This window comes from Theropithecus gelada, chromosome 14 (assembly GCF_003255815.1).
Source record: "Theropithecus gelada isolate Dixy chromosome 14, Tgel_1.0, whole genome shotgun sequence".
Taxonomy (NCBI): domain Eukaryota; kingdom Metazoa; phylum Chordata; class Mammalia; order Primates; family Cercopithecidae; genus Theropithecus; species Theropithecus gelada.
Genome location: NC_037682.1, coordinates 115,883,257 through 115,908,363, shown reverse-complemented (window position 1 = coordinate 115,908,363; position 25,107 = coordinate 115,883,257). Strand labels below are relative to the sequence as shown.

Here is a 25,107-nt window from a genome sequence, read left to right as displayed (position 1 = left end):
TTTCTCTGTAGAAATTCATGAATTTGTATAAATTTACACTCTTAGCAACTGTCTGTGAGAATGTCCACTTCCCCACCCCTTCCCCAGCTTGGTGTTATCCCTTCCACTCCCTAGGATCCACCATGCTCTCTCACTCCCAGGCCATTGCCTTGCTCCTTACCTTCCATACTTTCCTAGTTAACTTTAATCATCCTTTAGGTCTCAGCCTACATATTAGTTAGGAAGCCTTCTGTGACTATCCAGAGTCTGGGTTAGATGTCCCCTTTCTCTCTACTTCCCCTTTTTATTTGCATGAGGTTGCCTATGTGACTACATTTTCCTGGGTCACACTTACATCCCTAGTATGTGTGTAGTTGATTGGCACTCATTAAATAGCGGCTTAACACGTGAATGAAAAAAGATAGCAAGAGAAACCATACATTTAATTAGAGATAACTAGTCAGAAAGATTCTCCTTTCAGCCTTGCATAAAAAGAATAAACATATTTGACCAAGTTCATAATTGCCTAGCCTCCACATGTTCATATGACCTAAACTTTTTAGCAGGGTGGTAGTGCTGGTTTTTCTAGAACATAAGAAATCAAACAAGTAAGGTGATATAAAAACAATGCCTATCTTACAACATGACAACAGAGTAGGCTTTACTGTGTAAATGGGACATCCATGGTCCCAGACACCTACCTCTGCACGCCCCACAGATGCCTTCTCACCATCCTCCCAACTCCCCTACCTTGTCCTTTTCACTGTACCTTTTTTTGAATATTTGTATAGACCTTTTCACTTAAAATACCTTTATGATTATTTTCTTTCTTCTTTCCTACATTTGTCCTGACTTTGAAATGAGATTATTCTGCTCATTATTTTCAGAGTAGCAGCTCCTGTCACCAGTTCTGCATCCCTGTTGGTGGAAACTACACTTGGCCCTTGGAAGTACTTTTTTCTTCCTTGGCCTGTGCACGTGGTGATTTGAGTATGGCTTTAGCCAACTCACACCAAAAGTATGTGTTGAATGCTTATTATATGCTGTGAATCTTGTGAGGTGCTAGAAATATAGCAATCAGGCCAGGCGCAGTGGCTCACGCTTGTAATCCCAGCACTCTGGGAGGCTGAGGCGAGCGGATCACCTGAGGTCGGGAGTTTGAGACCAGACTGACCAACATGGAGAAGCCCCGTCTCTACTAAAAATACAAAATTAGTCAGGCGTGGTGGCGCATGCCTGTAATCCCAGCTAGTCTGGAGGCTGAGGCAGGAGAATCGCTTGAACCCAGGAGGCGGAGGTTGTGGTGAGCATTGCACTCCAGCCTGGGCAATAAGAGCAAAACTCCATCTCAAAAAAAAAAAAAAAAGAAAGAAAAGAAAGGAAAAAGAAATATAGCAACCGGAAAGACCTGGTTCTTGTACTTATGCCTTACAATTTAGTGAAAGTCCCTTAATCTCCAGGCTTTCACTTTATTATCACCAACAAAAACATGCTGGTTACTGGAAGTCTGGAACTATAAACATATCCCTTCGAAGGGAAATACCCAGCATGACAACATAATGGTTCGGACTGAGTCTGAGCGAGACTAACTGCATTCCGATGCTAGCTCTGACCCTTCTGGAGCTACGTGATTTTGAACACGATATTGGACTTTTGTTATTTCAAATATTGAGTGAGTTCATCCATGTAAAGCCTGGAACATACCAGGTAATGTTAGTGTTGAATATTGTTGATAGAGAAATCAGAAGATCCGGAGGGACAGTTGGTCTGTAAGGAAAGAGGAATTGGCTTCATAGAAGTGCTAAGAGTGAAATGATGGTTGCAGTGACTAGAGTACAGCTAGAGATGGAGGATGTGAGCTCCATGGAGAGACCAGGGCTGGACACGTGTATCCCAGACTGGTTAGTAGAAAGGCCACCTGGAACCTGAGAGAGAAAGAACAGGAGGCTAAGGGCTGGAGTCCCAGGGAGTGTGGTTTTTAAACAGGGATTTCGAGGAACCGTTGAACATACCACAAACTGCAGCATGTTATTTGTGAGCGTGGCCAGCTTTACATTCCCTGGCTGGTCTACGCCTTTATTAGCCGCAGTATTTCTACCACCCACTGTGGGAGACCGATTAGTGCCCCACTGTATCTCAGGTTAGGAAAACCGGAATTTCATTTGGGTGTGGAGTACGCCGGTGCCCCCATGTGGCGAGTTTGTAGTAGTGCAGTCAATGAAAGAGTGAATTGCTGCAAGAATTCTCAGCAAACTGCCATTTTGAGAAAATTCCCTTGGCTTGAGGGGCTGTTGTTAGCATTGCTCCCTGTTGAGCTTCAGGCTAGTTTTTTACCACAGTTCTTTCCTGTGACTTGTTACTGTGATCTTCATTATGACCCTGGCTGGCGCACGTGGTTGCACTTTGTCTTCTGGGTGTTGTGTGGAAGAAGTAGGGTGACTTAATAGATTTTTAATTCCCATTTTCTAGTCTTCATGAGATTACACTGTGAGGCTTCAGCGGCACCTTTTATCATTTCCTATGTTAAAGCTGATTTGCCTAAGAGAATTTTAATAAGAGAATTGGAAATGGCCTATTAGTTCCATATCATATCCAAGGCTCCTTTCTGTTATTATTGCAACCTCTCCGTGTTCTCCTGATGATTTTCTCATCTTTCTGGAGCAACTCAGAGAGCAGAAAATATCCTCGATTCAAAGTTGCATTTGGCCACATTCGTAGGGATGATGTCAGGTATTTTCTGGGCTGTGTGAGTAATAAGGCTGGGTGGAACAGTCTGTGTAAAATGCAGTCCTCTGATGGGGTCAGACATTTTGAAATGGAGTCAAAAAAAACAATGTTGTTGCTGGCCCAGACGGCTTCCCAGTTTGTGGTTTGACTTACAGTTAGATCATGGTTTGTAAAAGAGAGATAATAGGTTGATGCCTCTCATTGGCTGGAACTGGTGCTAAGAATAAGATGCTATCTAAATCAAAGGACAGGGTGATCTGAGTAAACATCAGAAAAAGAAGGAAGAAATAGTTGGACTGCATGTATCATAGTAATAGTAAAGATTTTTTCTGGGAGCCTCTGTGTTTTGCAGGAGTAGGAGTATATCAACTTTCCGTTTAGATGAAAACAAATCCTGTTAACTCACTCTGCATTCAGAATCTGACCACTTCTCACTACCTTTACTCTTCCTACGCTAGTCTAAGCCACCATCATCTCTCCCTTGAATTAGTGCCTCCTAACTGGTCTTCTTCCTGCTTCTACCTTTTTTTCTCCTCCTTTAGGATATTCTCAATATATCAAAGTGACCCTCTGAAGTGTAAGTCAGGTCGGAAGGCTCCAGTGGGTCTCCGTGTGCTGAGGTCAGCAAAGCCATACATGACGTGCCCCCTGCCTGCATTACCCGCCGACCTCACCTCCTAATTCTCTCTGCCTTGCGTACGCCACTCCAGCCACACTAGCTACCTTACTTTTCTTTAAGCACGCTAGGCGTACTACCATCCTGGGGCCTGCCATTTTCTTTTCCATTCTGCCTGGAAAGTTCTTTTCCCGCTATTTTAGTTTTCTATTGCTGAGCAAGAAATGACTGCGTATTTTACAGCTTAAAACAATACAACACACACTTATTATCTCAGTTCCTGTGGGTGAGATGTCTGGGCCTGCAGGGCTTAGCTGGATCTTCTGCTGAGGGTGGAAGTGAAGGTGTCAGACAGAGCTGGGGTCTCATCTGAGGCTTGGAGTTCTCCTCCAAGCTCATGTGGTTGTCGGCATAACTCACCTCCTTGAAGCTGTAGAACTCATGGCAGCTTACTTCTTGATGCCAGCAGGGGAGGGGGCTGGCTTCTAGAACCTCTTTGAAAAGACTCACCTGATTAGGTCTGGCTCACCATGATACTCTCCCTTTTGATGAATGTGAAGTCAGCTGACTGGGGACCTTACTTGTAACATCTGCAAAATCCCTTCACTTTTGCCATATACAACATAATCACAGGAGTGATAACCCATTACCTTTGCCATAGCCTATTAGTTAGAATCAAGTTACGAGTTCCCCCTACCACAAAGAGGAGAGGATTGTATAAGGATGTGGCTCCCTGTAGGTCATCTGCCTGACATACCCAGATATCCTCATAGCTTCTTCGCGCAACTCCTTCTAGTCTTTGTTCAACTCGGACACTCCCTCCTCCTTCTCTATTATATTTTTCTCCAGTGCACTTGTCACTTTCTCATAGGATATGTAGTTTACAGATCTATCTTGTTATTCGTTATCTCTCTCCACTAGAATATAAGAATGGGAAGGGATTCTTGTGTTTTGTTCACTGCTCTATCTTCTAGGCCGGTATTAGTGCATGACACAGAGTAGGTGCTCAGTAAATATTTGTTAAAAGCATGAATAAATAAATGAGCTGACTGATAATACATGAGCTGTGGATCCTTCACAGGCTCTTTCTGGAACAATATTATTCCCCAGATATTCTGGTGCTACTTGGATGCCTGAGATGCCACACAGTTCATTCAGATGCCGTGGCTTCCGAATGATGGATTTTACCCTTTCTCTTGTGCCCCACATCTAGTTGGTTGCCTGGTTTCGTCAGTTATTTCTCATCATCCCATTCCACTACTATCTCTGTAGATTAGACCTTTGTTTTTGTGTCTAGCATATTATAATAGCTGCTTAACTAATCAGTCTTTCTGTGTTAAGTCCTTTATTTTGGTTTTTTTTTGTTTGTTTTTTGAGATGGAGTCTCGCCCTCTTGCCCAGGCTGGAGTGCAGTGGCACAATCTTGGCTCACTGCAACCTCTACCTCCCAGGTTCAAGTGATTCTCCTGCCTCAGCCTCCCAAGTAGCTGGGATTACATGCATCTGCCACCACTCCCGGCTAATTTTTTGTATTTTTAATAGAGATGGGGTTTCACCATGTTGGCCAGGCTGGTCTTGAACTCCTGCCCTCAGGTGATCCACCTGCCCTGGCCTCCCAAAGTGGTGGGATTATAAGCATGAGCCGCCATGCCCGGCCTTATTTTGTTTTTTGTCAGAGCCATTTGTATGATCACTAGAACAATGTTTTGAAATGGTCCTTCGATCATGTCAATAATTTCAGTGGCTCTGTAATTTCTTAATTGAGGTGAAATTCATGTAACATGCAATTGACCATTTAAAAGTGTTGAGTTCAGTAGCATTTTAGCACATTCACAATGTTTGCTGCTGTCACCTCTACAGTAGTTCCTTATTGCTTAATACGAAAGTATCAACTATACAAACACTTGCCTTGCTATCTTTCCCACTTTGTCTTTCCTTCACAAATCCTCCAGTCCAGCTGGATTGCCCTTCTCTCAGAACGACCATGCTCCTCCCCACCTTTGCATCTGACATGCTTCTAACATGTGAAGTGTGAGCAGTACTGCCTGAAGTGACTCCTCATATTTTTGGTGCCCATTTCACTTGTTTTTATGGATTCTGAGGCCACGTTTTCCTATAATAATAATCTTTGCCTGTTCTAAATGTTTAGTACTTGCTGTCTGTGGCACTGATTTAACATTTAATCCATAGTATTTTATATGTTTATGAAACATAAACCCATTAAACCCTTATGTTTATTTCTTATGTGTAGGTCTGTCCTCCTCAACAAAGCTGTAAAGTACTTGTACCAGTTAGCTACTGCTGTGTAACAAACTACCTCAAAACCCCCTGGCCTAAAATAGCCCTTCTTATATAGGTAGCTCTTGTTTGGGGAGCTGGGGTTTGGGTGATTTGGCTAAGCTGCAGATCCTTAGGCTCTTTCAGACCGCTGTGGGTCAGCAGGGGAGCTCTTGTCCTTCTCCAGAAGCTCTTGTCCTTCTCCAGGGAGCAGCAGGCTAGCCCAGGCACGTCCTTCTTATGGCGATAGCAGCAGTGCAGTGAGCAAGTGAAGCCATGTGGGGTCTCTTGAGGCCTAGGCTAGGAAGTGACACACCATAATTTCTGCTTCTGTCTATTGGTCAAAGCAAACCACATGGCTGAGCTTAGAATCAAAGGGTTGGGAAACATAGTTGTCCTGTTAACAGGAGGAACTGCAAAGCCACATGGCAAGAGGGTGTGGATACAGGAAGGCGTGAAGAATTGGAGTCTTGGATGCAATTTAGCACGTGCTCAAGGGTAGATTTTTCTGTGCTTCCCTACAGTGCCTAGCCCTGTATTGTATACAGATGTATCAGTTATCTATTGCTTTGTAACAAGCTATCCCAAAACGTAGGGGCTTAAACCATCAGCCATATTTTTTGCTCATGATTCCTTGGGTTGGCCAGGGTGGGGCTCACCTGGGATGGCTCATTTCTGCCCTGTGTGATATCAGCTAGGTTTGCTTATGTGGCTGCAATTTGAACTGGAGGATCTAGAAATCCATATGACTGGCCCCTTGTCTGTGATTGCTGGAACTCTAGAGCCTGTCTTTCTATGATCTTTCAATTTCCAAGGCCCCTCTCACTCCATAATCTCTCCAGCAGGGTAGCTGGACAGTGTTTACATGACCAGCTCAGGGTTTCAAGAGAATGAAATCAGAAGGCAAGGCCTCATAAGGCCAAGACTCAGGAGCTGTATAACATTATTTCTCCTGCATTCTATGGGTCAAAGCAAATCCCAGATTCAAAGGGAAGAGAAACAGACTCCGCTGCTGAGGTGTGGCAAAGTTGCATTGCAGGAGGGCACATGGGATGAGAGGGACTGTTGCAGCTGTCTTTGGAAAGACACTGCCACAACAGTAAGAATTTCAGTAAATACCTGTTGAATGAGCATTTAAATGCAATGAGAGAAGCAGAAGCAGAGTCTGCCAGTGAAAAAGAGTCCAGTTTGGGATTCTGATGCAATAAAATTAACAATGTCTCTGCTTTCTAGTTATCTTCAGATTTGTCTAAGAAGAGCTCAGACGATGGATTTCCCCAGATCCGTTGGCATCAAACAGCAGACTTTGGCTATGTCCCCAACCCAAAGATGCCCAATACTTTCATGGCCGTAGCTATGGACCTCTGTGATAGAGACTCGCCTTTTGGCAGGTATGATTGCTTCTTGGGCTTTGCATGAACAGTGTGTTTTCTCTGTAGTCTTTCACTCTGATGTTCACAGGTGAGGGGCAGACTAGACTGAGGATTGGCACTTAGAATCACGTATGCTGGGATGTGCTGCAGATGTTTGCTGCAGTAACAACAACAAACATCTCAGTTCTTTGATGCACCAAAAGTTTATTTCTTGCTCACTGTCTATGTGAAAAGAAGGTCAACAGAGACTTTGCTCACTGTAATCATTCACAGACCCAGAGCAATAGAGGCTCCAAGTTGACCTGTGCTTCCACAGTCATCTTAAAGTCTCACACTGGCAGTTCAGTGCTTCCACACAAGTCATTTCTGCTCACATTGCACCGGCCGAACCAAGTCATAAGGCTATGGTTAACTTCAGTGACAGCAGAAATGGAATTCCAGCACTCCTCTGGCCGCAGAGGGGGAATACTGGGATATCTGTGAGCAGCCCCAGGGAATACCGCACAGTAACTGTAGGATGTGAGGGGATTTCACATAGGAAATAGAGTCCAACACACAGTGTCTGGATTATAGGAGGAACTTGATTGATTTATTGAATAAATGCATAAAAGCTCTAGGGGACCAAATAATGAACAGTTCATTCAGAAGAAACCTGACTTTTAGTGGTTAGGAACAATCTTATGAGTTAGCTCTCTTAGGTTAGTTCTGGTATCTTTCCTTCCTCCATGTCTCCCTCCCTCCTCCCATCCCTCCCTTTATTCCTTCCTTCCAAGCCATCTATTGTTTCAAGGTTTCCAACCTATAGAAGGCCCAGAGCCCCATCTATGGCTACCATTCACCATTTCCCTTAAGTTGACTAGCCACTGATCACGGAGTTCAGTCAGCTTTATTCTTACTTTCATAAAGGGTGCTTTGTATAATCCCCTTTTTAAAAAAATGTGGTTATTGTTGAGTTTAAACCCAAAGTTCTCTACTTGTTCCTCATCGTGTAGCGTCCACCCGCGAGATAAACAGACTGTGGCTTATCGGCTGCACCTGGGGGCCCGTGCTCTGGCTTATGGTGAGAAGAACTTGACCTTTGAAGGACCACTGCCTGAGAAGATAGAACTCTTGGCTCACGAGGGGCTGCTCAATCTCACATATTACCAGCAAATCCAGGTGCAGAAAAGGGACAACAAGATATTTGAGGTGAGAAGAACAGCAGAATAAACAGGGGTTCATTTTGTGGTGGAGTCAGGATTTCCTCCACACCGAGGCCGTCTCTTTTGTTACAACATTACGATGCGGCAGGTCTTGGTTGGTTGGGGCTGAGCATATTTCAGAGCTGCAAATAAACAGCTGTTAATTCATTAGCTTAGAGGCACTTTTGACAGACAGGACAATCAAGAAAGGGAAAACAAGTCCATATTAAAATGGACTTTAAAAATTTTAAATTTCCTTTTAAATGTTTTCTCCCAAAGCAACCATCTTTGCTAGGGCAGGGCCTGCAGCTTTATTTGTAGGTTACCTGTTGAAAGATCCTTGCTCCAGAAGATTCACCTCATCCTTGGGTGTATTTTTTGTTACACTCTCCTAAATCCTGACATTCTCTGAGTTGAGGTTCTCCTTTGAGAGGCTTATTCTTAGGTATTTGTAACTTAGTGTGACTTATATAATGAGACTCCTTCTAATACCTAGCAGGGGTCATTCTGCTGTGGAATTGGGGCCATTGATGAAAGAGGTTATTTAGGAGTCTCTGAGAGTTGAGGGTGGGGGGTGGAGGCATTCCTACGTGGAACATTTAAATGAGTGACTTTGGGAATCATGAGGCCTTAGGTTGGGAAGGGGTGTGTGAAAAGAATGCATTGGAGAAGAGAAAAGAGTATTAAAAGCAAACTTTTAACTACACAGGAGTTTACCTAGGGCTGCTGTTTCTGAAGTCCTAACTACGGTATCCACCTGCCTCTGATGCTTGGTTGGCACTTACCCCACTGAGCTTCTTTCCACACTGCGTTCCAGGTGAACTGAGAAGTCTGCATTCTGAACTCTCCTCTTTTAGTCAGTTGCTGGTGGTCTGCCCATCCTCTGTTCCAGGACAGAAGTTAACCTTTGGGTTCTGGATAATTTGTATTCCCGTTTCTGGATTGCCTTCTGGCTTGAGAAAGGCTTCGTATCTAGAGTTCCTTTATGCCCCTTCTTCATTCTGCAGCTCCTTTGGGAGTGCCACAGAGCAGCAGCAGCAGCTGGGCCACTCTGTTCACTTAAATTCCTGCCTGCCTTGTTGTTTGGCAAGAGGGGTCACCCAAAGAATGTTCAGGGGAGCCTTCCCTAAATGCCTCATGTGATCATGCTTGTCTCCCCCAGCAAATGTTTTATTTATTAAAATTATTTATTTAATCACATGAACATGTATTATCAACCTGTGGCTCTACTGACTAGATCCAAAGTGGGCTCAGGTTTCTTCTGGTTACTGTAGGAGTAGGTCCTTGGTGATGAGTGTCTCCTTTCCTCCCATCCATTCTGTCTGAAAGAGCAGTGCTGCTTCTTAGAAGACCCTTCTGACCTAATCATTCCTATTTTATGGCTCTCTTATTAGATCTCCTGTTGCAGTGACCATCGATGCAAGTGGCTTCCAGCTTCCATGAACACCTTCTCCACCCAGTCCCTGACCCTGGCGATTGATTCTTGTCAGGGCACCGTGGTTGCTCTCCGCTATGCTTGGACCACGTGGCCTTGTGAATATAAGCAGTGTCCCCTATACCACCCCAGCAGTGCCCTGCCAGCCCCTCCCTTCATTGCTTTCATTACAGACCAGGGTTCTGGACATCAGAGCAATGTTGCTAAATGACTGTTTCAATATGATCAGAACTTAGATATAAGGATGGGTCCTTCAGATTTTAGCATTTAGGAGTTTCAATAATAACCATTGCTTTTAAAGGAAATTAATAGAAAGCCTCATTGAATGGCTTCCAGCTAGCACATGGCTGTTTCTATATTCTGATGAGCCCAGGCTGGTAGGTAACTTGAAATGCTTGCTTTTTTTGTCCCCTAGTTAGTCGAAGGGTCTGTATTGGACTAATTCTGAACTACAGACAAATTGGACCTCAATGTCATTCACTTCACTCATATTAATGGGAGTGAAATATCTAATACTTTTGCTCCTTGTTATCCAGAGTTGTGGGATCTCAGGATTGGAATATTTTAAAGGCCGCATAGCCCAGCTAGTGTTCATGTGTTCTTTTTTTTTTTGAGACACAGTCTCACTCTGTCGCCCAGGCTGCAGTGCAGTGGCTGGATCTCAGCTCACTACAAGCTCCGCCTCCTGGGTTTACACCATTCTCCTGCCTCAGCCTCCCGAGTAGCTGGGACTACAGGCGTCCGCCACCTTGCCCTCGTGTGTTCTTTACAAAATTTCTGACAGGTGGTTACTGAATCTCTGTATGAACTTTCCATTAAAACTTTCCAAGTTTTTCCTTATGTGGAACTGAAATCTGTCTCCTGTGAAACTTTCCTACTATCGGAGTCTTTCATATAATTGAAGACAGATCTCTTTGTATTCTCTTCAAGCCCAAACCAATTCTGTTCCTTCAATGTAAATAATGATAATATGAATGTTTAAGAAATAGGAAACATGTACAGGCACTTTGGGAGGTGCTAAGTGACTGCCCTAAGGAATGAAAAGCAAGGGCCAGGTGGGAGTAGCCCAGGGAAGGCACTTAGGCTGCCAGGAACAGGAGGGACGGGAAACTCTGGCTTAGGAAAACATGAACATAGGGGCAACAGAGGCAAATGTGTTGTTCGAGTTAAATATAAATCTCAGGCTCTTTAAAGGTAAAAGGTTTAAGGATAATCCACTTGGAAGAAAAGAGAGAGTGAGGCTGAAAGTAAAGCCACATGACAAGCATATAGAAAAATAATGCAGATGATACAAACATGAAAGAGACCTTTTGTGTTTATTATTAAGAATCTTAATGCAGTTTACTGATGGATTAAAAACAGTTAACGGTGCCTGAAAATTATGTTACCTATTAGAAGTTGGAAATAAAAGCATAATCACTAGTGATGTGTATATATTTGTATCCAGTCAAAACTTGCAAATTGTCCTTGAAGCATGTGAAAAGGAACAAGAATGCTATCTATGGGTAGCTTTCCTCCCCTTAATGTGAAAAATGAGAACTAAAGCAAAAAGCATCACTCACTCTACATATACAATGTATTTTACGGAGTGTAAAAAATATGGTTTAGGTAGTGAATATATTAATGAAATCATATGTAAATTTATTTTTAGTGGCTGAATAATTTAAAACATTATGTGGAATTCACTATATTTCCCCCAATTTAGGAACTGTTTACTGTTTGAAAATGAAATTTATAATCACTCTATATAGTGAATGATGGTTTTTGCTTTAGTTCTACCCCTCTATAGAATTCCAGGGGGTTCTGGTGTAGCTCCAAACAGGAATAACTTTGTCAGTGCCAAGATTTTATTTAGTTAAAAAACAAAAAATCTGCACACTTTACAAGGAACTTTGGCTCCCCTGAGGACTTCCTAGCATTCAATTCATTCAGTTAACTCCTGTTGCCCATGCTTTGACCTCTCCTGCATCTGGCCCCATAGAAACCATGAACCTCGGCCGGGCGCGGTGGCTCAAGCCTGTAATCCCAGCACTTTGGGAGGCCGAGATGGGCGGATCACGAGGTCAGGAGATCGAGACCATCCTGGCTAACATGGTGAAACCCCGTCTCTACTAAAAAATACGAAAAACTAGCCGGGCGAGGTGGTAGTCCCAGCTACTCGGGAGGCTGAGGCAGGAGAATGGCGTGAACCCGGGAGGCGGAGCTTGCAGTGAGCCGAGATCACGCCACTGCAATCCAGCCTGGGCGACAGAGCCAGACTCTGTCTCAAAAAAAAAAAAAAAAAAGAAACCATGAACCTCGTAACAGATTGATGCCTGAGGAAAAGTCAATCTACATGTCCACTCCTCCACCCCCAATACACATACCCCCACTGGCTGTTCTAATTCAGGGGCAGCTAGAGGTAGCCAAGAACTCTAAGTCCAGGTTCCTTTCACCTCCAGGAACCTAGAATACATAGTGTGAAAAATATGGTTTAGGCAATGACTATGTTAATGAAGTCATGTACATTTATTTTTAGTGGCAGAATAATTTAAAACATTATGTGGGAATTCACTGTATTTCCCCAAATGTAATAACTTTTTAGTTTTAAAATGAAATTTATACGCACTGTAGAAAATTTGGACATTAAAGTATAAGCAAGTAAAAATCACCCCCAAATTCATCATTCAGAGAAACTATTTTGCTGAACTGTTCACTTGATTTGAGTTATACACTACATATTATTTTGTAATCTGTGTTTTTGACTTACTTTACCAAAATAATTTTCTTATGTAAATATAGATTTAGAGTGTTTCAGTTTGTGGAAGCCTCATTTTATTTAACCAATTTCCTATTAATGGACATATGGATTTTTAAATAATTTTCTACTATTAAAATAATACTGTAATGAATATCACATGCAAACATCATACCACACTCGTCCATACCACATACTATTTCTTAGGGTCCTTAACGTGGAAGGGGATAAATATATATTTAAAATTTTGATACCTACAGCTTAACCCTCCCAAAGGATTAAACAACTTACATTCTCACCAAGGAAGTCCTTTTGTTCCCTGACCTTCATTGACACTGGATGTTGTTAAAATAAAAAAAATCGTTAACAATCTGACAGATGAAAAGATAGTTTAAGTATACTATGGCAGTGTTTTTCAATTTATTTTATTTTATTTTTTTGAGATGGAGTTTTGCTCTGTTGCCCAGGCTGGAGTGCAGTGGTGCGGTCTCGGCTCACTGCAACCTCTGCCTCCCAGGTTCAAGTGAATCTCCTGCGTCAGCCTCCCAAGTAACTGGGACTACAGGTGCCCACCACCACGTCTGGCTAATTTTTTGTATTTTTAGTAGAGACGGGGTTTCACCGAGTTAGCCAGGATGGTCTCGATCTCCTGACCTTGTGATCCACCTGCCTCGGCCTCCCAAAGTGCTGGTATTACAGGTGTGAGCCACTGTGCCCGGCTTTTCAAGTTTCTTAAATCCATGATCCATAATAAAAACATTTTACACATATCTCCATACAAGTATATGTATATGTGGTGTACGTACACACTATAGTTGTATACGCATTATAGTTGAAAAAACAGTGTCAACCTTTCTCCATGTGATACATTCCAAAAATTGTAAATGTCTGTCTAAAATGAGGCTCTTTTAATATGGGTATTACTCAGGCTGTAATAGTGGGAAAATATTTGTTATATGAAAAAAGCAGCACGTACCATTTCTGTGTTAAGTGCCAGTATGCGCAAGCAATTTATGCAGAGAAAAGAAAAAACACATTAACATTTTAAGCAATCCCCTTCCCACCCGATTCACTATGATAGAAATGTTGTTTCTTTTACATTGTAAAATGTGTACAACTTATAAAAAAACTATACTCCAAATCATAAGATACCAGTTAACTTGGCTTCTGAGTTTACACCGGCCAGTGTGGTGTGCTCTCAACACTGCTGCCTGATCCCTCCCTCTGCTGGCAGATTTATTACTATAAAATACCAATCCCATTTGTGTTGTCCTCAGTTGGCAATTATGAATGGTAGTGCATTAACCATTTCATTCTCACCACTCCATCCCCATTCTTCTGCGTCCTTTTGTCCCTCCCTTTCCACACAGCCCTTGGCAACCTGGTGATGGGTACCTAAGGCATCCCACAGGTAGTGCTGAGTTGTTAGGTGATACAGTGAACCTCTACTTTAATGCTATTAACAGGGTCCAAAAATCCAGTTGCATGGAACATGGAGTTATATTACTACATGGCTAATGAAAAGACAGGACTAAGTCTGTTACAGAGGATGGGGCTCACCCCCAATTATATGTGAATTTGTGTTATCATTTGGTTTCAATGTATTGAGCTTTAAAAAGCACATTCTCTGAGGTGCGATAACGAAGGGTTAAAGAAGGATGTGCAAAATGTGAAGAAAAAGATGAACAGTGGACCTTAGACTGGACTTTCCATATTGAGTTTAAGCAGAAGATTGGATTTTGATGATACTGACGTGAAAATAAAGCAGCAGCCTGGGCTGCAGGGGCTGGGACTTGATATCCCTTGAATTAGGATTAGAATCAAGAGTAGAAGTTTGTCAGAACCTCCCTATCTCCCTCATTAGCTGCTGCTATAGACTTAATGTTTATATCTCCCCCAAATTCATAAGTTAAATCCTAACCCCCAATGTGATGGTATTGGGAGGTGGGGCCTTTGGGAGGTGATTAGGTCATGAGGGCAGACCTTCATGAACGGGCTTAGTGCTCTTATAAAAGAGACCCCGGAGAGCTGCCTTCCCCTTCTACCATGTGAGGACACAGCAGGAAGACGGCTGTCTAAGAACTAGGAAGTGGGCCCTCACCAGACATTGAATCTGCCAGCACCTTGAACTTGGACTTCCCAGCATCCAGAACTGTGAGAAATAAATTCACGTTATTTATAAACCACTCTGTCTATGGTATTTGTTGTAGCAGCCTGAATAGACTAGACAGCAGCTCTCTATCACTGTTGTTTATAAGAGGCTGAAGTTGACTCTACCTCAGGCAGAGCTAAGCAAAAAAGATTATATCCTGATTACAACAAAATGAAAATAAACAGAATTGACAAGAGAAATTTATTACTAAAAATAAAGCAGCTGAAATTTTTCCCAGGGAAAACCGTCACTACAGGACCCTTCATGATGAAATATGTGAATATCTTCTTTACTTCTGAATTGCTGCCTTCTTCCATATACCCAAAATTTTAGTTTAAGTTAAATTAATCACGATGAAAACGATGTGGCATCTGATCCCTTCTTGTTCAATCTGAAGACTGAATTGGGCTACCCTGTGATGGAGACTTCAAGTGCTGCAGGTGAGTATCTACCAAGGGTTCATGTGTCAGGTACATGGGCTGGTAAGAAGACACAAAGGCTGCAGGCTGAAGCTCTGGGAGGTCCAAGGATCCTGGGGAAAACAATTCCTTAAGTTCTACTGCTGCTTGGGAGTCTGAGCAGACTGTTTTGGTCAGACACATACCTGTCCTTTCAATCAATTCCTTAATAGCCTTGCATTTGACAGCTCAGTTTTGCCTTTGTTACAACAGGACAGATACTTTTACAATGAAAACTGGTTGAAACAGATTAAGTGACTTGCCTAGGGTTATATAGTATATTAGGCAAAGAGTGAGAATTTCAATTCCATTTTTTAACCCAGGGTTTTCCCTGTATGACCCCAAAGCCCGAACCCTTGATCACTCCACTCATTTATGGGAGGAATTCATGGAACACAGGCAGGGCCAAGGCCTTCACCTGACCCCACTGACTTCGCTTGAGATGTTATTCCCTGCACAGTAAACTTTCCCCTGGTGTTCTGCTCCGCTCTTGCTTAGCTTACAGAATAAGCTACCTTCATTTCTGGGGTACCCTGCCTTACTATGATCGCAGGTGCTCCCCATGACATCTGTGAGTAATCTCGGAAGCTATGCAGGCCGCAGGTCCCCCTCTGACTCAGCACTCTGCAAGGCTGATTCAGTGAAAGCTTTTATCACTCAATGCATAGATATTTAGGGTACTCGGCTATGCGTGAAGGTGGGAAGGTAGCCTAAACACAGTCAATTTTCAAACCAGAAAGGTAAAGTTAAAGATACCTGGCAGAAGGGGATCATTCTGATCTTCATCAAAGGTCTGTCTCTGAAAGGCTTCAAAGCTCATAGCTGCATCATTCTCTGGCAGCCCCTCAGGTAGCTGCCCATCTCCAGGTTTGCACACATCAAATTTCACCCACTGGTAACTGCAGAAGCAAGGGAAATCACCCTTGAGAGTTATCTGCTAGACATAAATACCCATTCCTACCTCCAAAGGGATCAGGTAATTTTTCTTTATATTCCTCCCATATATATCTAAAACACATATTAGCTAACAAAAACCTAAAAGAAACAAGCAGGCCTCTTTAGTGACAAATCATTCTGCAAGATTTCCCACCCATTTTGCTGTCATGGTACACACATAAAATAGTCATAATCAGCGAACAGTGGAGTCCTGGCTCTTGCTCACCTGTCCAGAAGGCTAAGGGGCCAATACTGAGCCATAGTGGTTGGGAAGCAGGCAGGCCTTGGACACAGCAGGTGAGTGAACAAAGTAGTAACTGCCAGTCCCTGGCCGGCTGATCACTGAGCTTTTCTCAAAGGAATGAATTTGACCACACTTACTTGATGCATTTTCGAGCTCCTGGACAGCTCTGGATCAAGTTTTGGATGGCTGGATGAGAAAACCCAAAAAAGTCAGCTCCAGCTGGAAGCAGGTTAGGCATTAGTTTCCCCCTAAACAGGAGAGGGATAATTTTAGTTTGAGGGCTTAGCGGGAGATGAAGATGGGTTTAAGAACAGAATAGTGGTATGAACAAACAGGATAAGCTTTCTTGACTTTGATAATGTGGAGGCTCTAGTTGGTATGACGTCAGGAGGATCCAGGATAGGTTTCCATAAAATGAGGTATCTCTACACATTCAAAGCAAGAGAAAAGGTTTCACTGTACCAACAGTGATCTTTTAGCCTGTTTTCAAGCTTTTGGTCAACTTACATAGTAGCACTTATAGTCCTGAGCAGTTCTGCATGACAAGCATCTGCAGAAGAGCTGACGATGGCATTCTGGGGGTCATCTTCAGGAACAATTTCAAACTGAGAAGGATAAACGAGCAATGAGATCAATCCTCACGAAGGAAGGAAAGAGGGCACACTACTCTGTAAATATTTCTTTACTCTGGAACTTGAAGCTGATGTACACCATCTTCAAAAGGGACACACATACTCTACAGGGCTGCTAACAATTTAAACAAATCCAAGTACCTAGAGAAAGTCCTTGGACTGTTTCAGTTCTACCCTTCTTGGTTGACGGCTTTCCAAAAGTAAGCATTTAATTTCTTATATGCCTTTCCAATCCACTTACTTATATCCTTAAGTACAAATACAAATGGTATTTTAAAAACAAATGAGATCACTCTCCATGTAATCTTCTAAGTCAATTGTGCAAGATCTAGGAGGAGCAGGCTGGCTGCAAACTGCCATTTCATTGTCTTTGCTTTCATTTCGAATGTTAAAATATCTTGGTTATATTAATAAAAAGAAACTGTTGCATCGAAATTACACTAATTCTGAGGAATTTTTGCCAAGAAAATATTTTTGTAACAAATGTAACAAGTTAACTAGCTGATTTAATTATTGGGCCAATTTTCCATAAAGCTCAATGATTTTTTTGCCAGGAAAAGATTTCTGTAACAAGTTCTATCTAGCCAGTTAAATTCTTTGACTAGTTATAAAGTTCAGTTAAACAGTTTCTAGTTCTTCAACGTTTACTTCAGTCGAATTATCCTGAACAGGATTAATTTATTTTCTGTATAATTTTTTAGAATGATATTGAGCACTACTGATTTCTAAAAAAGTCAAACCAATTTTTACTAAGTATAGGTTCTACTACTGTTAGTTTTCTTCTGTGGTTATTATTTCACTGGATTCAATTTCCTGTGTCAAATTTTAGAGATCTGTCAATTTTGTCAGCAATAAATTCTCTCGTGAGTAGTTTCAGTCAATGGTGGTTTTCTTATTTCAACCAATGGCATATCTTGCCAGGTTAAGATTCTAATGTTTTATATTTATTTCTCAGCTAATAAATGAAAACACTGTTTGCAATTAATTTCTTTTTTTTCTTTTCTTTTCTTTTTTTTTTTTTTTTTGAGACGGAGTCTTGCTCTGTTGCCCAGGCTGGAGTGCAGTGGTGTGATCTTGGCTCACTGCAAGCTCCGCCTCCCAGGTTCATACCATTCTCCTGCCTCAGCCTCCCCAGCAGCTGGGACTACAGGTGCACGCCGCCAGGCCCGCCTAATTTTGCTGTGAGCAATTAATTTCAAATAGTCCAGGACTGCTCTACTGTTTAGTATCCGTCATGTCAATTTCAATTATTTTTGTACTGAAATTTCTACCTTATTTGAGTAAAGAGCGTTAAAGGTAGAAATGTTATACTTTAGTCTTGAAGATACTTCCTTGTTAGTACTAATGTATAAATCTATTTCATTCTTTTAATTGCTGTACATACAAGGGTGGATATATTTTACTTAACCATTTTCTCATGATGGGATTTAGGCTATTTCTAATTTCTTGCTATTGCAAATACTGCTACAATGTACATTGTTACATGTTACTTGGTTCACATTTGCACATTTCTCTAGGTGCAAATATGTACCTAGTGCAGTCTAGATACTAGACTATCTAGACATATTCTGGGTCAAATGACACACATATTAAAATTGTTGATATTGCCAAGTTGCCCTCCCAAAAGTCTACCAATTTTCACTCCTACTAACTCGTTTTCCTCCACCTCGGCCAGCACTGGATATTATTAATCCCTCTGATGTGTGCCTATGAGCAAAATAAGATCTCATTTTTGTTTTATTTGCATTTCCCCATTTACTGATGAGGCCCACACTTTACCATCTGCACTGTTTCTGTGAAATGCCTGTGGGTTTTTTTTTTTTTTTTTTTTTAATATTGCTGTTTCTTACTGTACAGGAGCACTTTATCTGGTATTAATACTTTGTCATACATTTTCTTCCTGTTTATTGCTTGTGTTTTAACTTTGATCATGGTCTTTTGCCATTCAGAAGTGTTTACATTTTTAATAGTTAAATATGTTATTATGTTCCATTATGGTTTCTAAGTTTCATGTCTTGCTAATAAAGAAAGCTTTTTCACCTCACCCTAAGATTACAAAAAATTCTTTTACATTTTCCTTTAACACATTTATAGAATATTCAATAAAGCTAAAGTAATAAAAAGTCATATTGACATGTATAGACAAATAGATCAATAAAAAGGAATCATCTGGAAACAGATACAAGAATTACATATATTTAGTGTGTGTGTGTGTGTATGTGTGTGTGTATATATATATATAAAAAACAGCTGCTTGACGTTAGTTGTAACAAAATTTGAAGCTAGATTCCTAGCTCACAAACCTAAAAATAATGTCCAGTTAGGTTAATGACCTAAAAAAGAAAACTAAAAACTCCACAGATTCTTCTTTTTCAAAAATGTTTTAGCATTTTGTTTTTCAGAGACAATTAAGAATCAGCTTGTCAATTTCTACTTAGGATTTTGACTAGATTTGCATTGCATTTATAGACGTATTATACATATGGTATACCGTTACAATAATGAGTCTTTCTAAAGAAACTGTTGTATAATGGAGGTCACGTGAGCTCTCAACTATGCCTAACAGTGCTCTGATAGGCGTGATGCAATATTATCTACAAGAAGTCAAGCCGTCTCAGGGTTCTCCCAGCTTCTGCTCAAAGGTTCCTTACCTTGCCTCTACTTCCTTCTACCTTACTTTCTAGGGATCTGTAACTTCCTCAGTGAAGCTTAGAACTCTGAAAATGGTCTATTTTTTTGTTTTTCCCCAACAATCAGGAGATGATGGTTGGGGAAAATGAACCGTCTCAAATCTTAGCACTGAGAAGGATGAAAAAAGGTATTTAGTAAGACTAGGATTTAAGACTCTCAGGTCCTTAAGAGTATTTGCAGCCAGAAACTAATATGCAACTTCTTTGCTAACTCCATCTTGGTCCAACTTGACATGGCAGTGTATTAAACTAATCTTCCCTCTATTTTGGCCTGTACCTCACATAAGTAGGCTTGATCAAACCTCACATAGTCACAAAGTCAGCAGCTGAAGTAGCATGGTTCAAGGGAAAAGGGCATCAGTTTTAGAATGAGACAGATAATAGATTCACATCCAAGCTCAACCACTTATTAGCAGAGGTAAGACTTAGGGCCAGCCACTTTTCAGGATCTTGGAATTACCCAAATGGTGATTATACGTATCTACCTTGTAAGGTGTCAGAACAGGTAATACATATCCTGGCATAGAGAAGGTTTGAAAGACAAACAATGGTTATTATTAGAGGGGGTACCTGAGGCTGCACACCACCATCCTTGATCTGACAGGTATATAGACACTTCTGGTCTGGGCACTTCATGCTGGCATATATTCGAGTACTGCAGTAGCCCACAGGGTAGATGGCACTCTTATCATGAAAGCCAGGTCGGTCGGTGATGATCTATAAAAAACATTCCCCCAACCTGGGATTGAGGTCACTGAAGAAATGAGAAGTCCAGTTTCCTGTGGTAGCCTTTAGAACCACTTTGGGGCTGCGAAGAGTGACAAATCACACAAAGACAGAGAGTAGGCTGTGTAGCAGACAACGCTGACCTGGGTTGGCAGGGACTGGAGACATTCTGAGGTTGGTATGGATCAGCAAGGGGCTGCTGCTAATGGGAACAGGGAGGGAAGGCTCAACCCCATTCCCATATTTCTCTGATTCTCCTCTCTAAATATCGCTGGTCTCACTCACCTCCCCCAGGCTATATACTGTTAGACCCCCTAGTCCGATGGGGAACACAGGCCGTCCTGAGGGATCCAGGGCAATGGGCTGAACCAGCTTGCGAGCACCTCCCTCCATTTTCTTTTTCTTGCATGTTTTCTTCAGAACTGAAACGCAAATCTGGGGTCACCCACTTTAGGCCCCTCCCAATGTTGAAGGGAAGGGATAAATTTGCATGTGAATGGTAAGGGTAATAAGCCAATCCTGGTTTTATATACTTACTGAATGGGCACGTGGGGCTTTCGCCCAAAGCCCTGAGTATCTTTCTAACCTGCCCAGATTAGTGCTTAGGAGCTAAAGGCCTTATACTTTTTAAGGCCTCTCATTTCTTTTGTAAGATCAGAAATTTCCCAAGCCAGCAGTGTGCTCCAAAGGCCACCTAGCCCATTTCCCTGCCTCTAGGAAAGACTAAATGGAATGCAACCTAGAGAGTTGGGGGAAGGGGAGAGTCTCAGTCTGCTCCCCTTGCATTTAACAAAGACTAGCTAGAATTTCTCCACCCAAAGTGGCTCTAATACATTTGACATTTGTTTCTCAAGGGCTCTTAGGGCTCCTTAAGAACCAGATGAGACTCTAAGTATATCTGTAGCTGTGTCTGTCAGTTAGTACCAGGTCTAACTGTCATTAATAGGTGAGTCACTGGGACACCTGATATCATCTCCCCAAAGTACCTTCCAGTTTGTTGTTCTCTTTGCCTTTTTCTTTTTTCTCCTTCTTTGATTTCTTCCCAAATGGTTCCTCAGCCCCAGTGCTGGGCCCTGAAATAGGCCCAGCTCCCTGTATAGTTCCCACAGAGCTGGCCACACCATAAGTCAGGGGCAAACTGGAACTGTGGGAAGGAGCTGCAGCCTGTACTTCCCCTTCAGTTAGAGCCTGAAGCTGGAGGAGCTTCTTTAGCAAGTACCTGAGGTCAGGAAGGAAAGGAGCAGAGAAATGAACTTCCATATTGTCTCAATTCAGTATTTTACTCAAGTGCTGGGAAAAGCCAGAACTGTATACAAAGATTACTATGATCATAAAAGAAAGGTTCTTATTAGACCCTATGAATCATAAAGCCCTGGAGGATAATCAATACTTCAAGAGGCCAAGGATAAGAACTGTAGCTTATCCCTTGCATCTGGACGGTTCCTCTACCTTGATGTTGGATGGTGTTAGGCTTCTGAAAGGCACATTATTTACAGATGTGTATATACCCATTGTGCTTTGCACAGAATAGTATGTACAGAATAAATATTTGTAGAATAAGAGGCAGTTGCTTTTATCACTTGGCTTTTATAATTGGGCCATAAGATTAAATAATCTTAACAAGATTATTTATGAGATGTGGCAAGACAGCTTTTTCAGAAAGATGAGTAGAAGAGCTGTCTCATCACGTAACTTGACCTGGCTCAACGTAATGTGGGTGTGCAGGAACCAATGCCATAGGTTAAGTTTCTCTGTACTTGATCAAGTGGCCAAGGGGCTGTGTGATGTGCATAAATCCCACTGGGAAAAAAATCTCCAGAGCAGTAACACCATTATCAATCACCAAAAAGGTGATGCTGAACACAAAATGAAGCCAGCTCACCTTCTTTCTTCTTTTGCTTTAAGAAATTTTTCTTCAAGACGAGCAATTTCATCACAAATAGCAGCATTTTCCTTTAAGTAAAAATTTGAATATAATCATACAAAAATGAATAAACAATCACATTATTATGCTGGGAAGAGGATCCATATTTCAAACCAAAAAAGCTTGTATTACTGAGTGAGGAGGAGGAGCTATTCTACCTTGTGACAAACTATAAATAAATTCATAGGTAAAAGTAGTCAGGTTCTACTATGGGCAGGGTAGCTATGTAATTTATTATCCAATCTGGGACACCTTTGAGTGAAAAGGGGGTACTATTAATGCTTATGCCAGAACAATATGGTAAACCAGGACTGTCCTGGGCAAGCCAAGATTAATGGTCACCCTAATTAGTATAGCCTTTGGCACAGAAAAAGGCATACTGCTTAAATCCCCAGATGCTTAAATTAAATACTATAAATATGAAGACTATCTATTCTCAAGTGCCTCAACTCTTGAGAAACTTATAAAGCCAGTCTAACCCAAATAGAGAAAAACTGGACAGAACAAATTCAAATTTAGGGTGTAAAATTCTTAAACTTCATAATCTACTTATATGAATTCAGGTATTATCTTTTTTTTTTTTTTTTTTTTTTTTTGGTAACTTATGACTCAGTCTATCTCCCAAGCTCCAATCCTGAAGGGAATGATGAATCTGAATGCTCCATAGGTGGAAACTCAAATTCTCAATGTTCAAAACATCCCTTTTTCTTCACAAAATCTTCTTTACGTATTTGATGGAACCAACATCCTTGAAATAACGTAAGTTCCAAGCTTTAGGTACTTTGACATATAGGTGATAAAAGACAGGGAACAGTCAATCAGATGCCAAGTTCTCTTAGTTCTACTTTTCTTGTTTCTCTCCAGCGCAAATAGCAAGCAATGCACATAGCGAGTGCTGAATAAGTGTTTTTGGAATGTGTATTCTAATTTCTAAACTTTTCCTTTTGCTTCCAAATATGCTGAGAGATGTTCAAGCTTTTGGTAGAGAGATGAACTGTTGACTTGGATGTGGGGGGACATTTGAGGACTCCACCCCTATTTCCAAGCACTGAAGCAAGCCAAAATATTCTAATATACAGTTATGGCTGGCAAGCTATATTAAGTTTATTCATTCAATAAATCCAGTGCTTCTACAATAAAAGAAAGGAAGAAACACTTGGAACACTCAAAGGTTAGAGAGGGGAAATTACTGAAAGTTTCATGTACCTCTTTGGGCAAGGGGGCAGTTATGGGGATGTGAGGTGCTCAGAAAATAGTCTGTGTACTGGAAGTCATAAAATGGAATCAGGGTTATTTAAGTTGGAGTCAGGGCTCTGACACAGTAGCCTTGGGCAAATCATCTCTTTCTTCAGTGTTCTCATTTTACAAATAATGCCTCATTCTCAGGGCTGTATCTCAAGAATCAAATGCATTTCCTAGAGTTCTGCAGTAATAACGATGACTAAAATTTATTGGCATGTCTTTTAGGCACCAAGCACTTTTCTTTGCTCATTTAATATTCATTATTCTGCAAGGTAGTTACTATCTCATTTACAGATGAGGACACAGAGAAATCACGTAATTTGTCCAAGGACACAAGGCTAACAAGTAGTAATGTATACGGAAAAGCCAACACTATATTAATACTGTCATCCTGGGAAGGCGGAACAGCTTGGGGAAAGATTTTGTGAGAGGGTCTCCAGGCGGGGACCGGCTGGACGCGGGTCAGACTCACAAACACAGTGGCCTTGGCCGCTTTGCGCAGCCGCAGGTACTTCAGCCGGTACTTCTCGTTCTGGCTCTTCTTCGGGAGCTTTTTCATCCTGGCCTTGCTGGACTGCAGCAGAGCCCGCGGGGAGGAGGCGAGGCCGTCCAGCAGGCTCATGGTCCAGCCCCGCTACGGGGGCCCCAGGACGCTGCCGGCATCGGATCCTAAGTCGGGGGAGCGGGCGGGAGCGCTGGCTTAGTCTGTTCGGGGCTAGCGGAATCGTGGCTCTAGGAATCTAGCTCTCCGGGACGTTCCCAGGGTTGACCGCAGGGCCAGAGACACCGGCAACCTAACCTGCTCCCGGCGCCTCCCAACACTTCCGTGTCTGTCTTGGAAGTTAAACCCTTCCCGGAAGTTACGTCCCGGTGTCGGCAGCGTGTAACTTCCGGGGCAGGGAGAGTAAGGCGGTCTGGGCGGTGCGATCCCGGGCGCCAGGAGGAAGGAGACAGTTGGGGGAGAGTGCTGGATGAGGAAAGGAGGGAGGGCCGGCAGCTGGAATCGAATCCGGGCCTCGGGCGTCTGTGTGCTTAGCTGAAGAGTGCTATAGTTGAACTAATGAACTAACAAAAATCTTACCAACGCTAGCTGTCCTTCACGCTCCCCCAGCGGGCAACTGCCTTTCAACACGTTTTTCATGCTTCATGCAGACAGGCTTTCCCAGACTGTCTGGGAAAGAGTCCCAAATGCTGGGACTCTGCTTCTTTCCCTGCTTCGTTCCTTTCTGTAGCTCACAGAAATGTGTTTGCAGGGCCTCCTAATGCTATGATCTTCCTAGGAGCTGGGAACACAGTCGTGAATAGGGAGGAAGGCCTTGGCTCTTTCTAGTAGGGAAGATGAGAGATTTAACACGCAGTTTTAATACTGTCTCTAAGTAGGCACTCAGTAGATGTTTGTCTAGTGAAAGCAGAAGTGTATTTGTGTACATAGTATGTACATTTATACGGTTCTAACTTTACAACCGAGGTCTATTAAAATTAAGGAGGATAGAATAATCTTTAGGGTGCGGTATTGGTGAATGACCCAGGCTGGATGGCAGAAGGCTTGCATCTTCTTCCAGCGATGCCAATAACTAGTTCAGTAACTCTGTAGTTTTTTTCTCTCGGAACTAAACATAGTCTTTAGATTGTAAACTTTATAATAGTGGAGGTGAATGGGATTTCTACATTGTAAAGTACTCTACTGATACATAATGACTGTTATATGTTCAAAATGTAGACTTTTTTTTTTTTTTTTTTTTTGAGAGGGAGTCTGGCCCTGCTGCCCAGGCTGGAGT

The 25,107-nt window shown here is 42.1% G+C and overlaps 2 protein-coding genes across 3 annotated transcripts in view; one reads left to right on the top strand and one right to left on the bottom strand.

Moving 5' to 3' along the window:
• SIAE (sialic acid acetylesterase) overlaps positions 1-10,188 on the top strand; it is a 39,790-nt gene extending 29,602 nt beyond the window's left edge. Inside the window, exons 8-10 of one of the 2 annotated variants that reach the window (XM_025355665.1) lie at positions 6,833-6,990; positions 7,965-8,160; positions 9,548-10,188. In XM_025355665.1, coding sequence (XP_025211450.1) covers positions 6,833-6,990; positions 7,965-8,160; positions 9,548-9,799 — 606 coding nt within the window. In that variant the 3' untranslated portion in view covers positions 9,800-10,188. The remainder of the gene's footprint in view (positions 1-6,832; positions 6,991-7,964; positions 8,161-9,547) is intronic. The other variant, XM_025355663.1, reaches the window with a different exon arrangement.
• A 2,195-nt stretch (positions 10,189-12,383) lies between these two features.
• Positions 12,384-24,459, bottom strand: TBRG1 (transforming growth factor beta regulator 1). The gene is made up of 9 exons (XM_025355666.1): positions 23,802-24,459; positions 22,046-22,116; positions 21,150-21,382; positions 20,449-20,585; positions 20,008-20,154; positions 16,623-16,720; positions 16,253-16,363; positions 15,692-15,834; positions 12,384-15,009 (listed from the first exon to the last, which is right to left on the bottom strand). The coding sequence occupies exons 1-9, from the start codon at positions 23,949-23,951 to the stop codon at positions 14,864-14,866; spliced, it is 1,236 nt and encodes a 411-aa protein (XP_025211451.1). The 5' UTR covers positions 23,952-24,459; the 3' UTR covers positions 12,384-14,863.
• Positions 24,460-25,107: the final 648 nt, after the last annotated feature.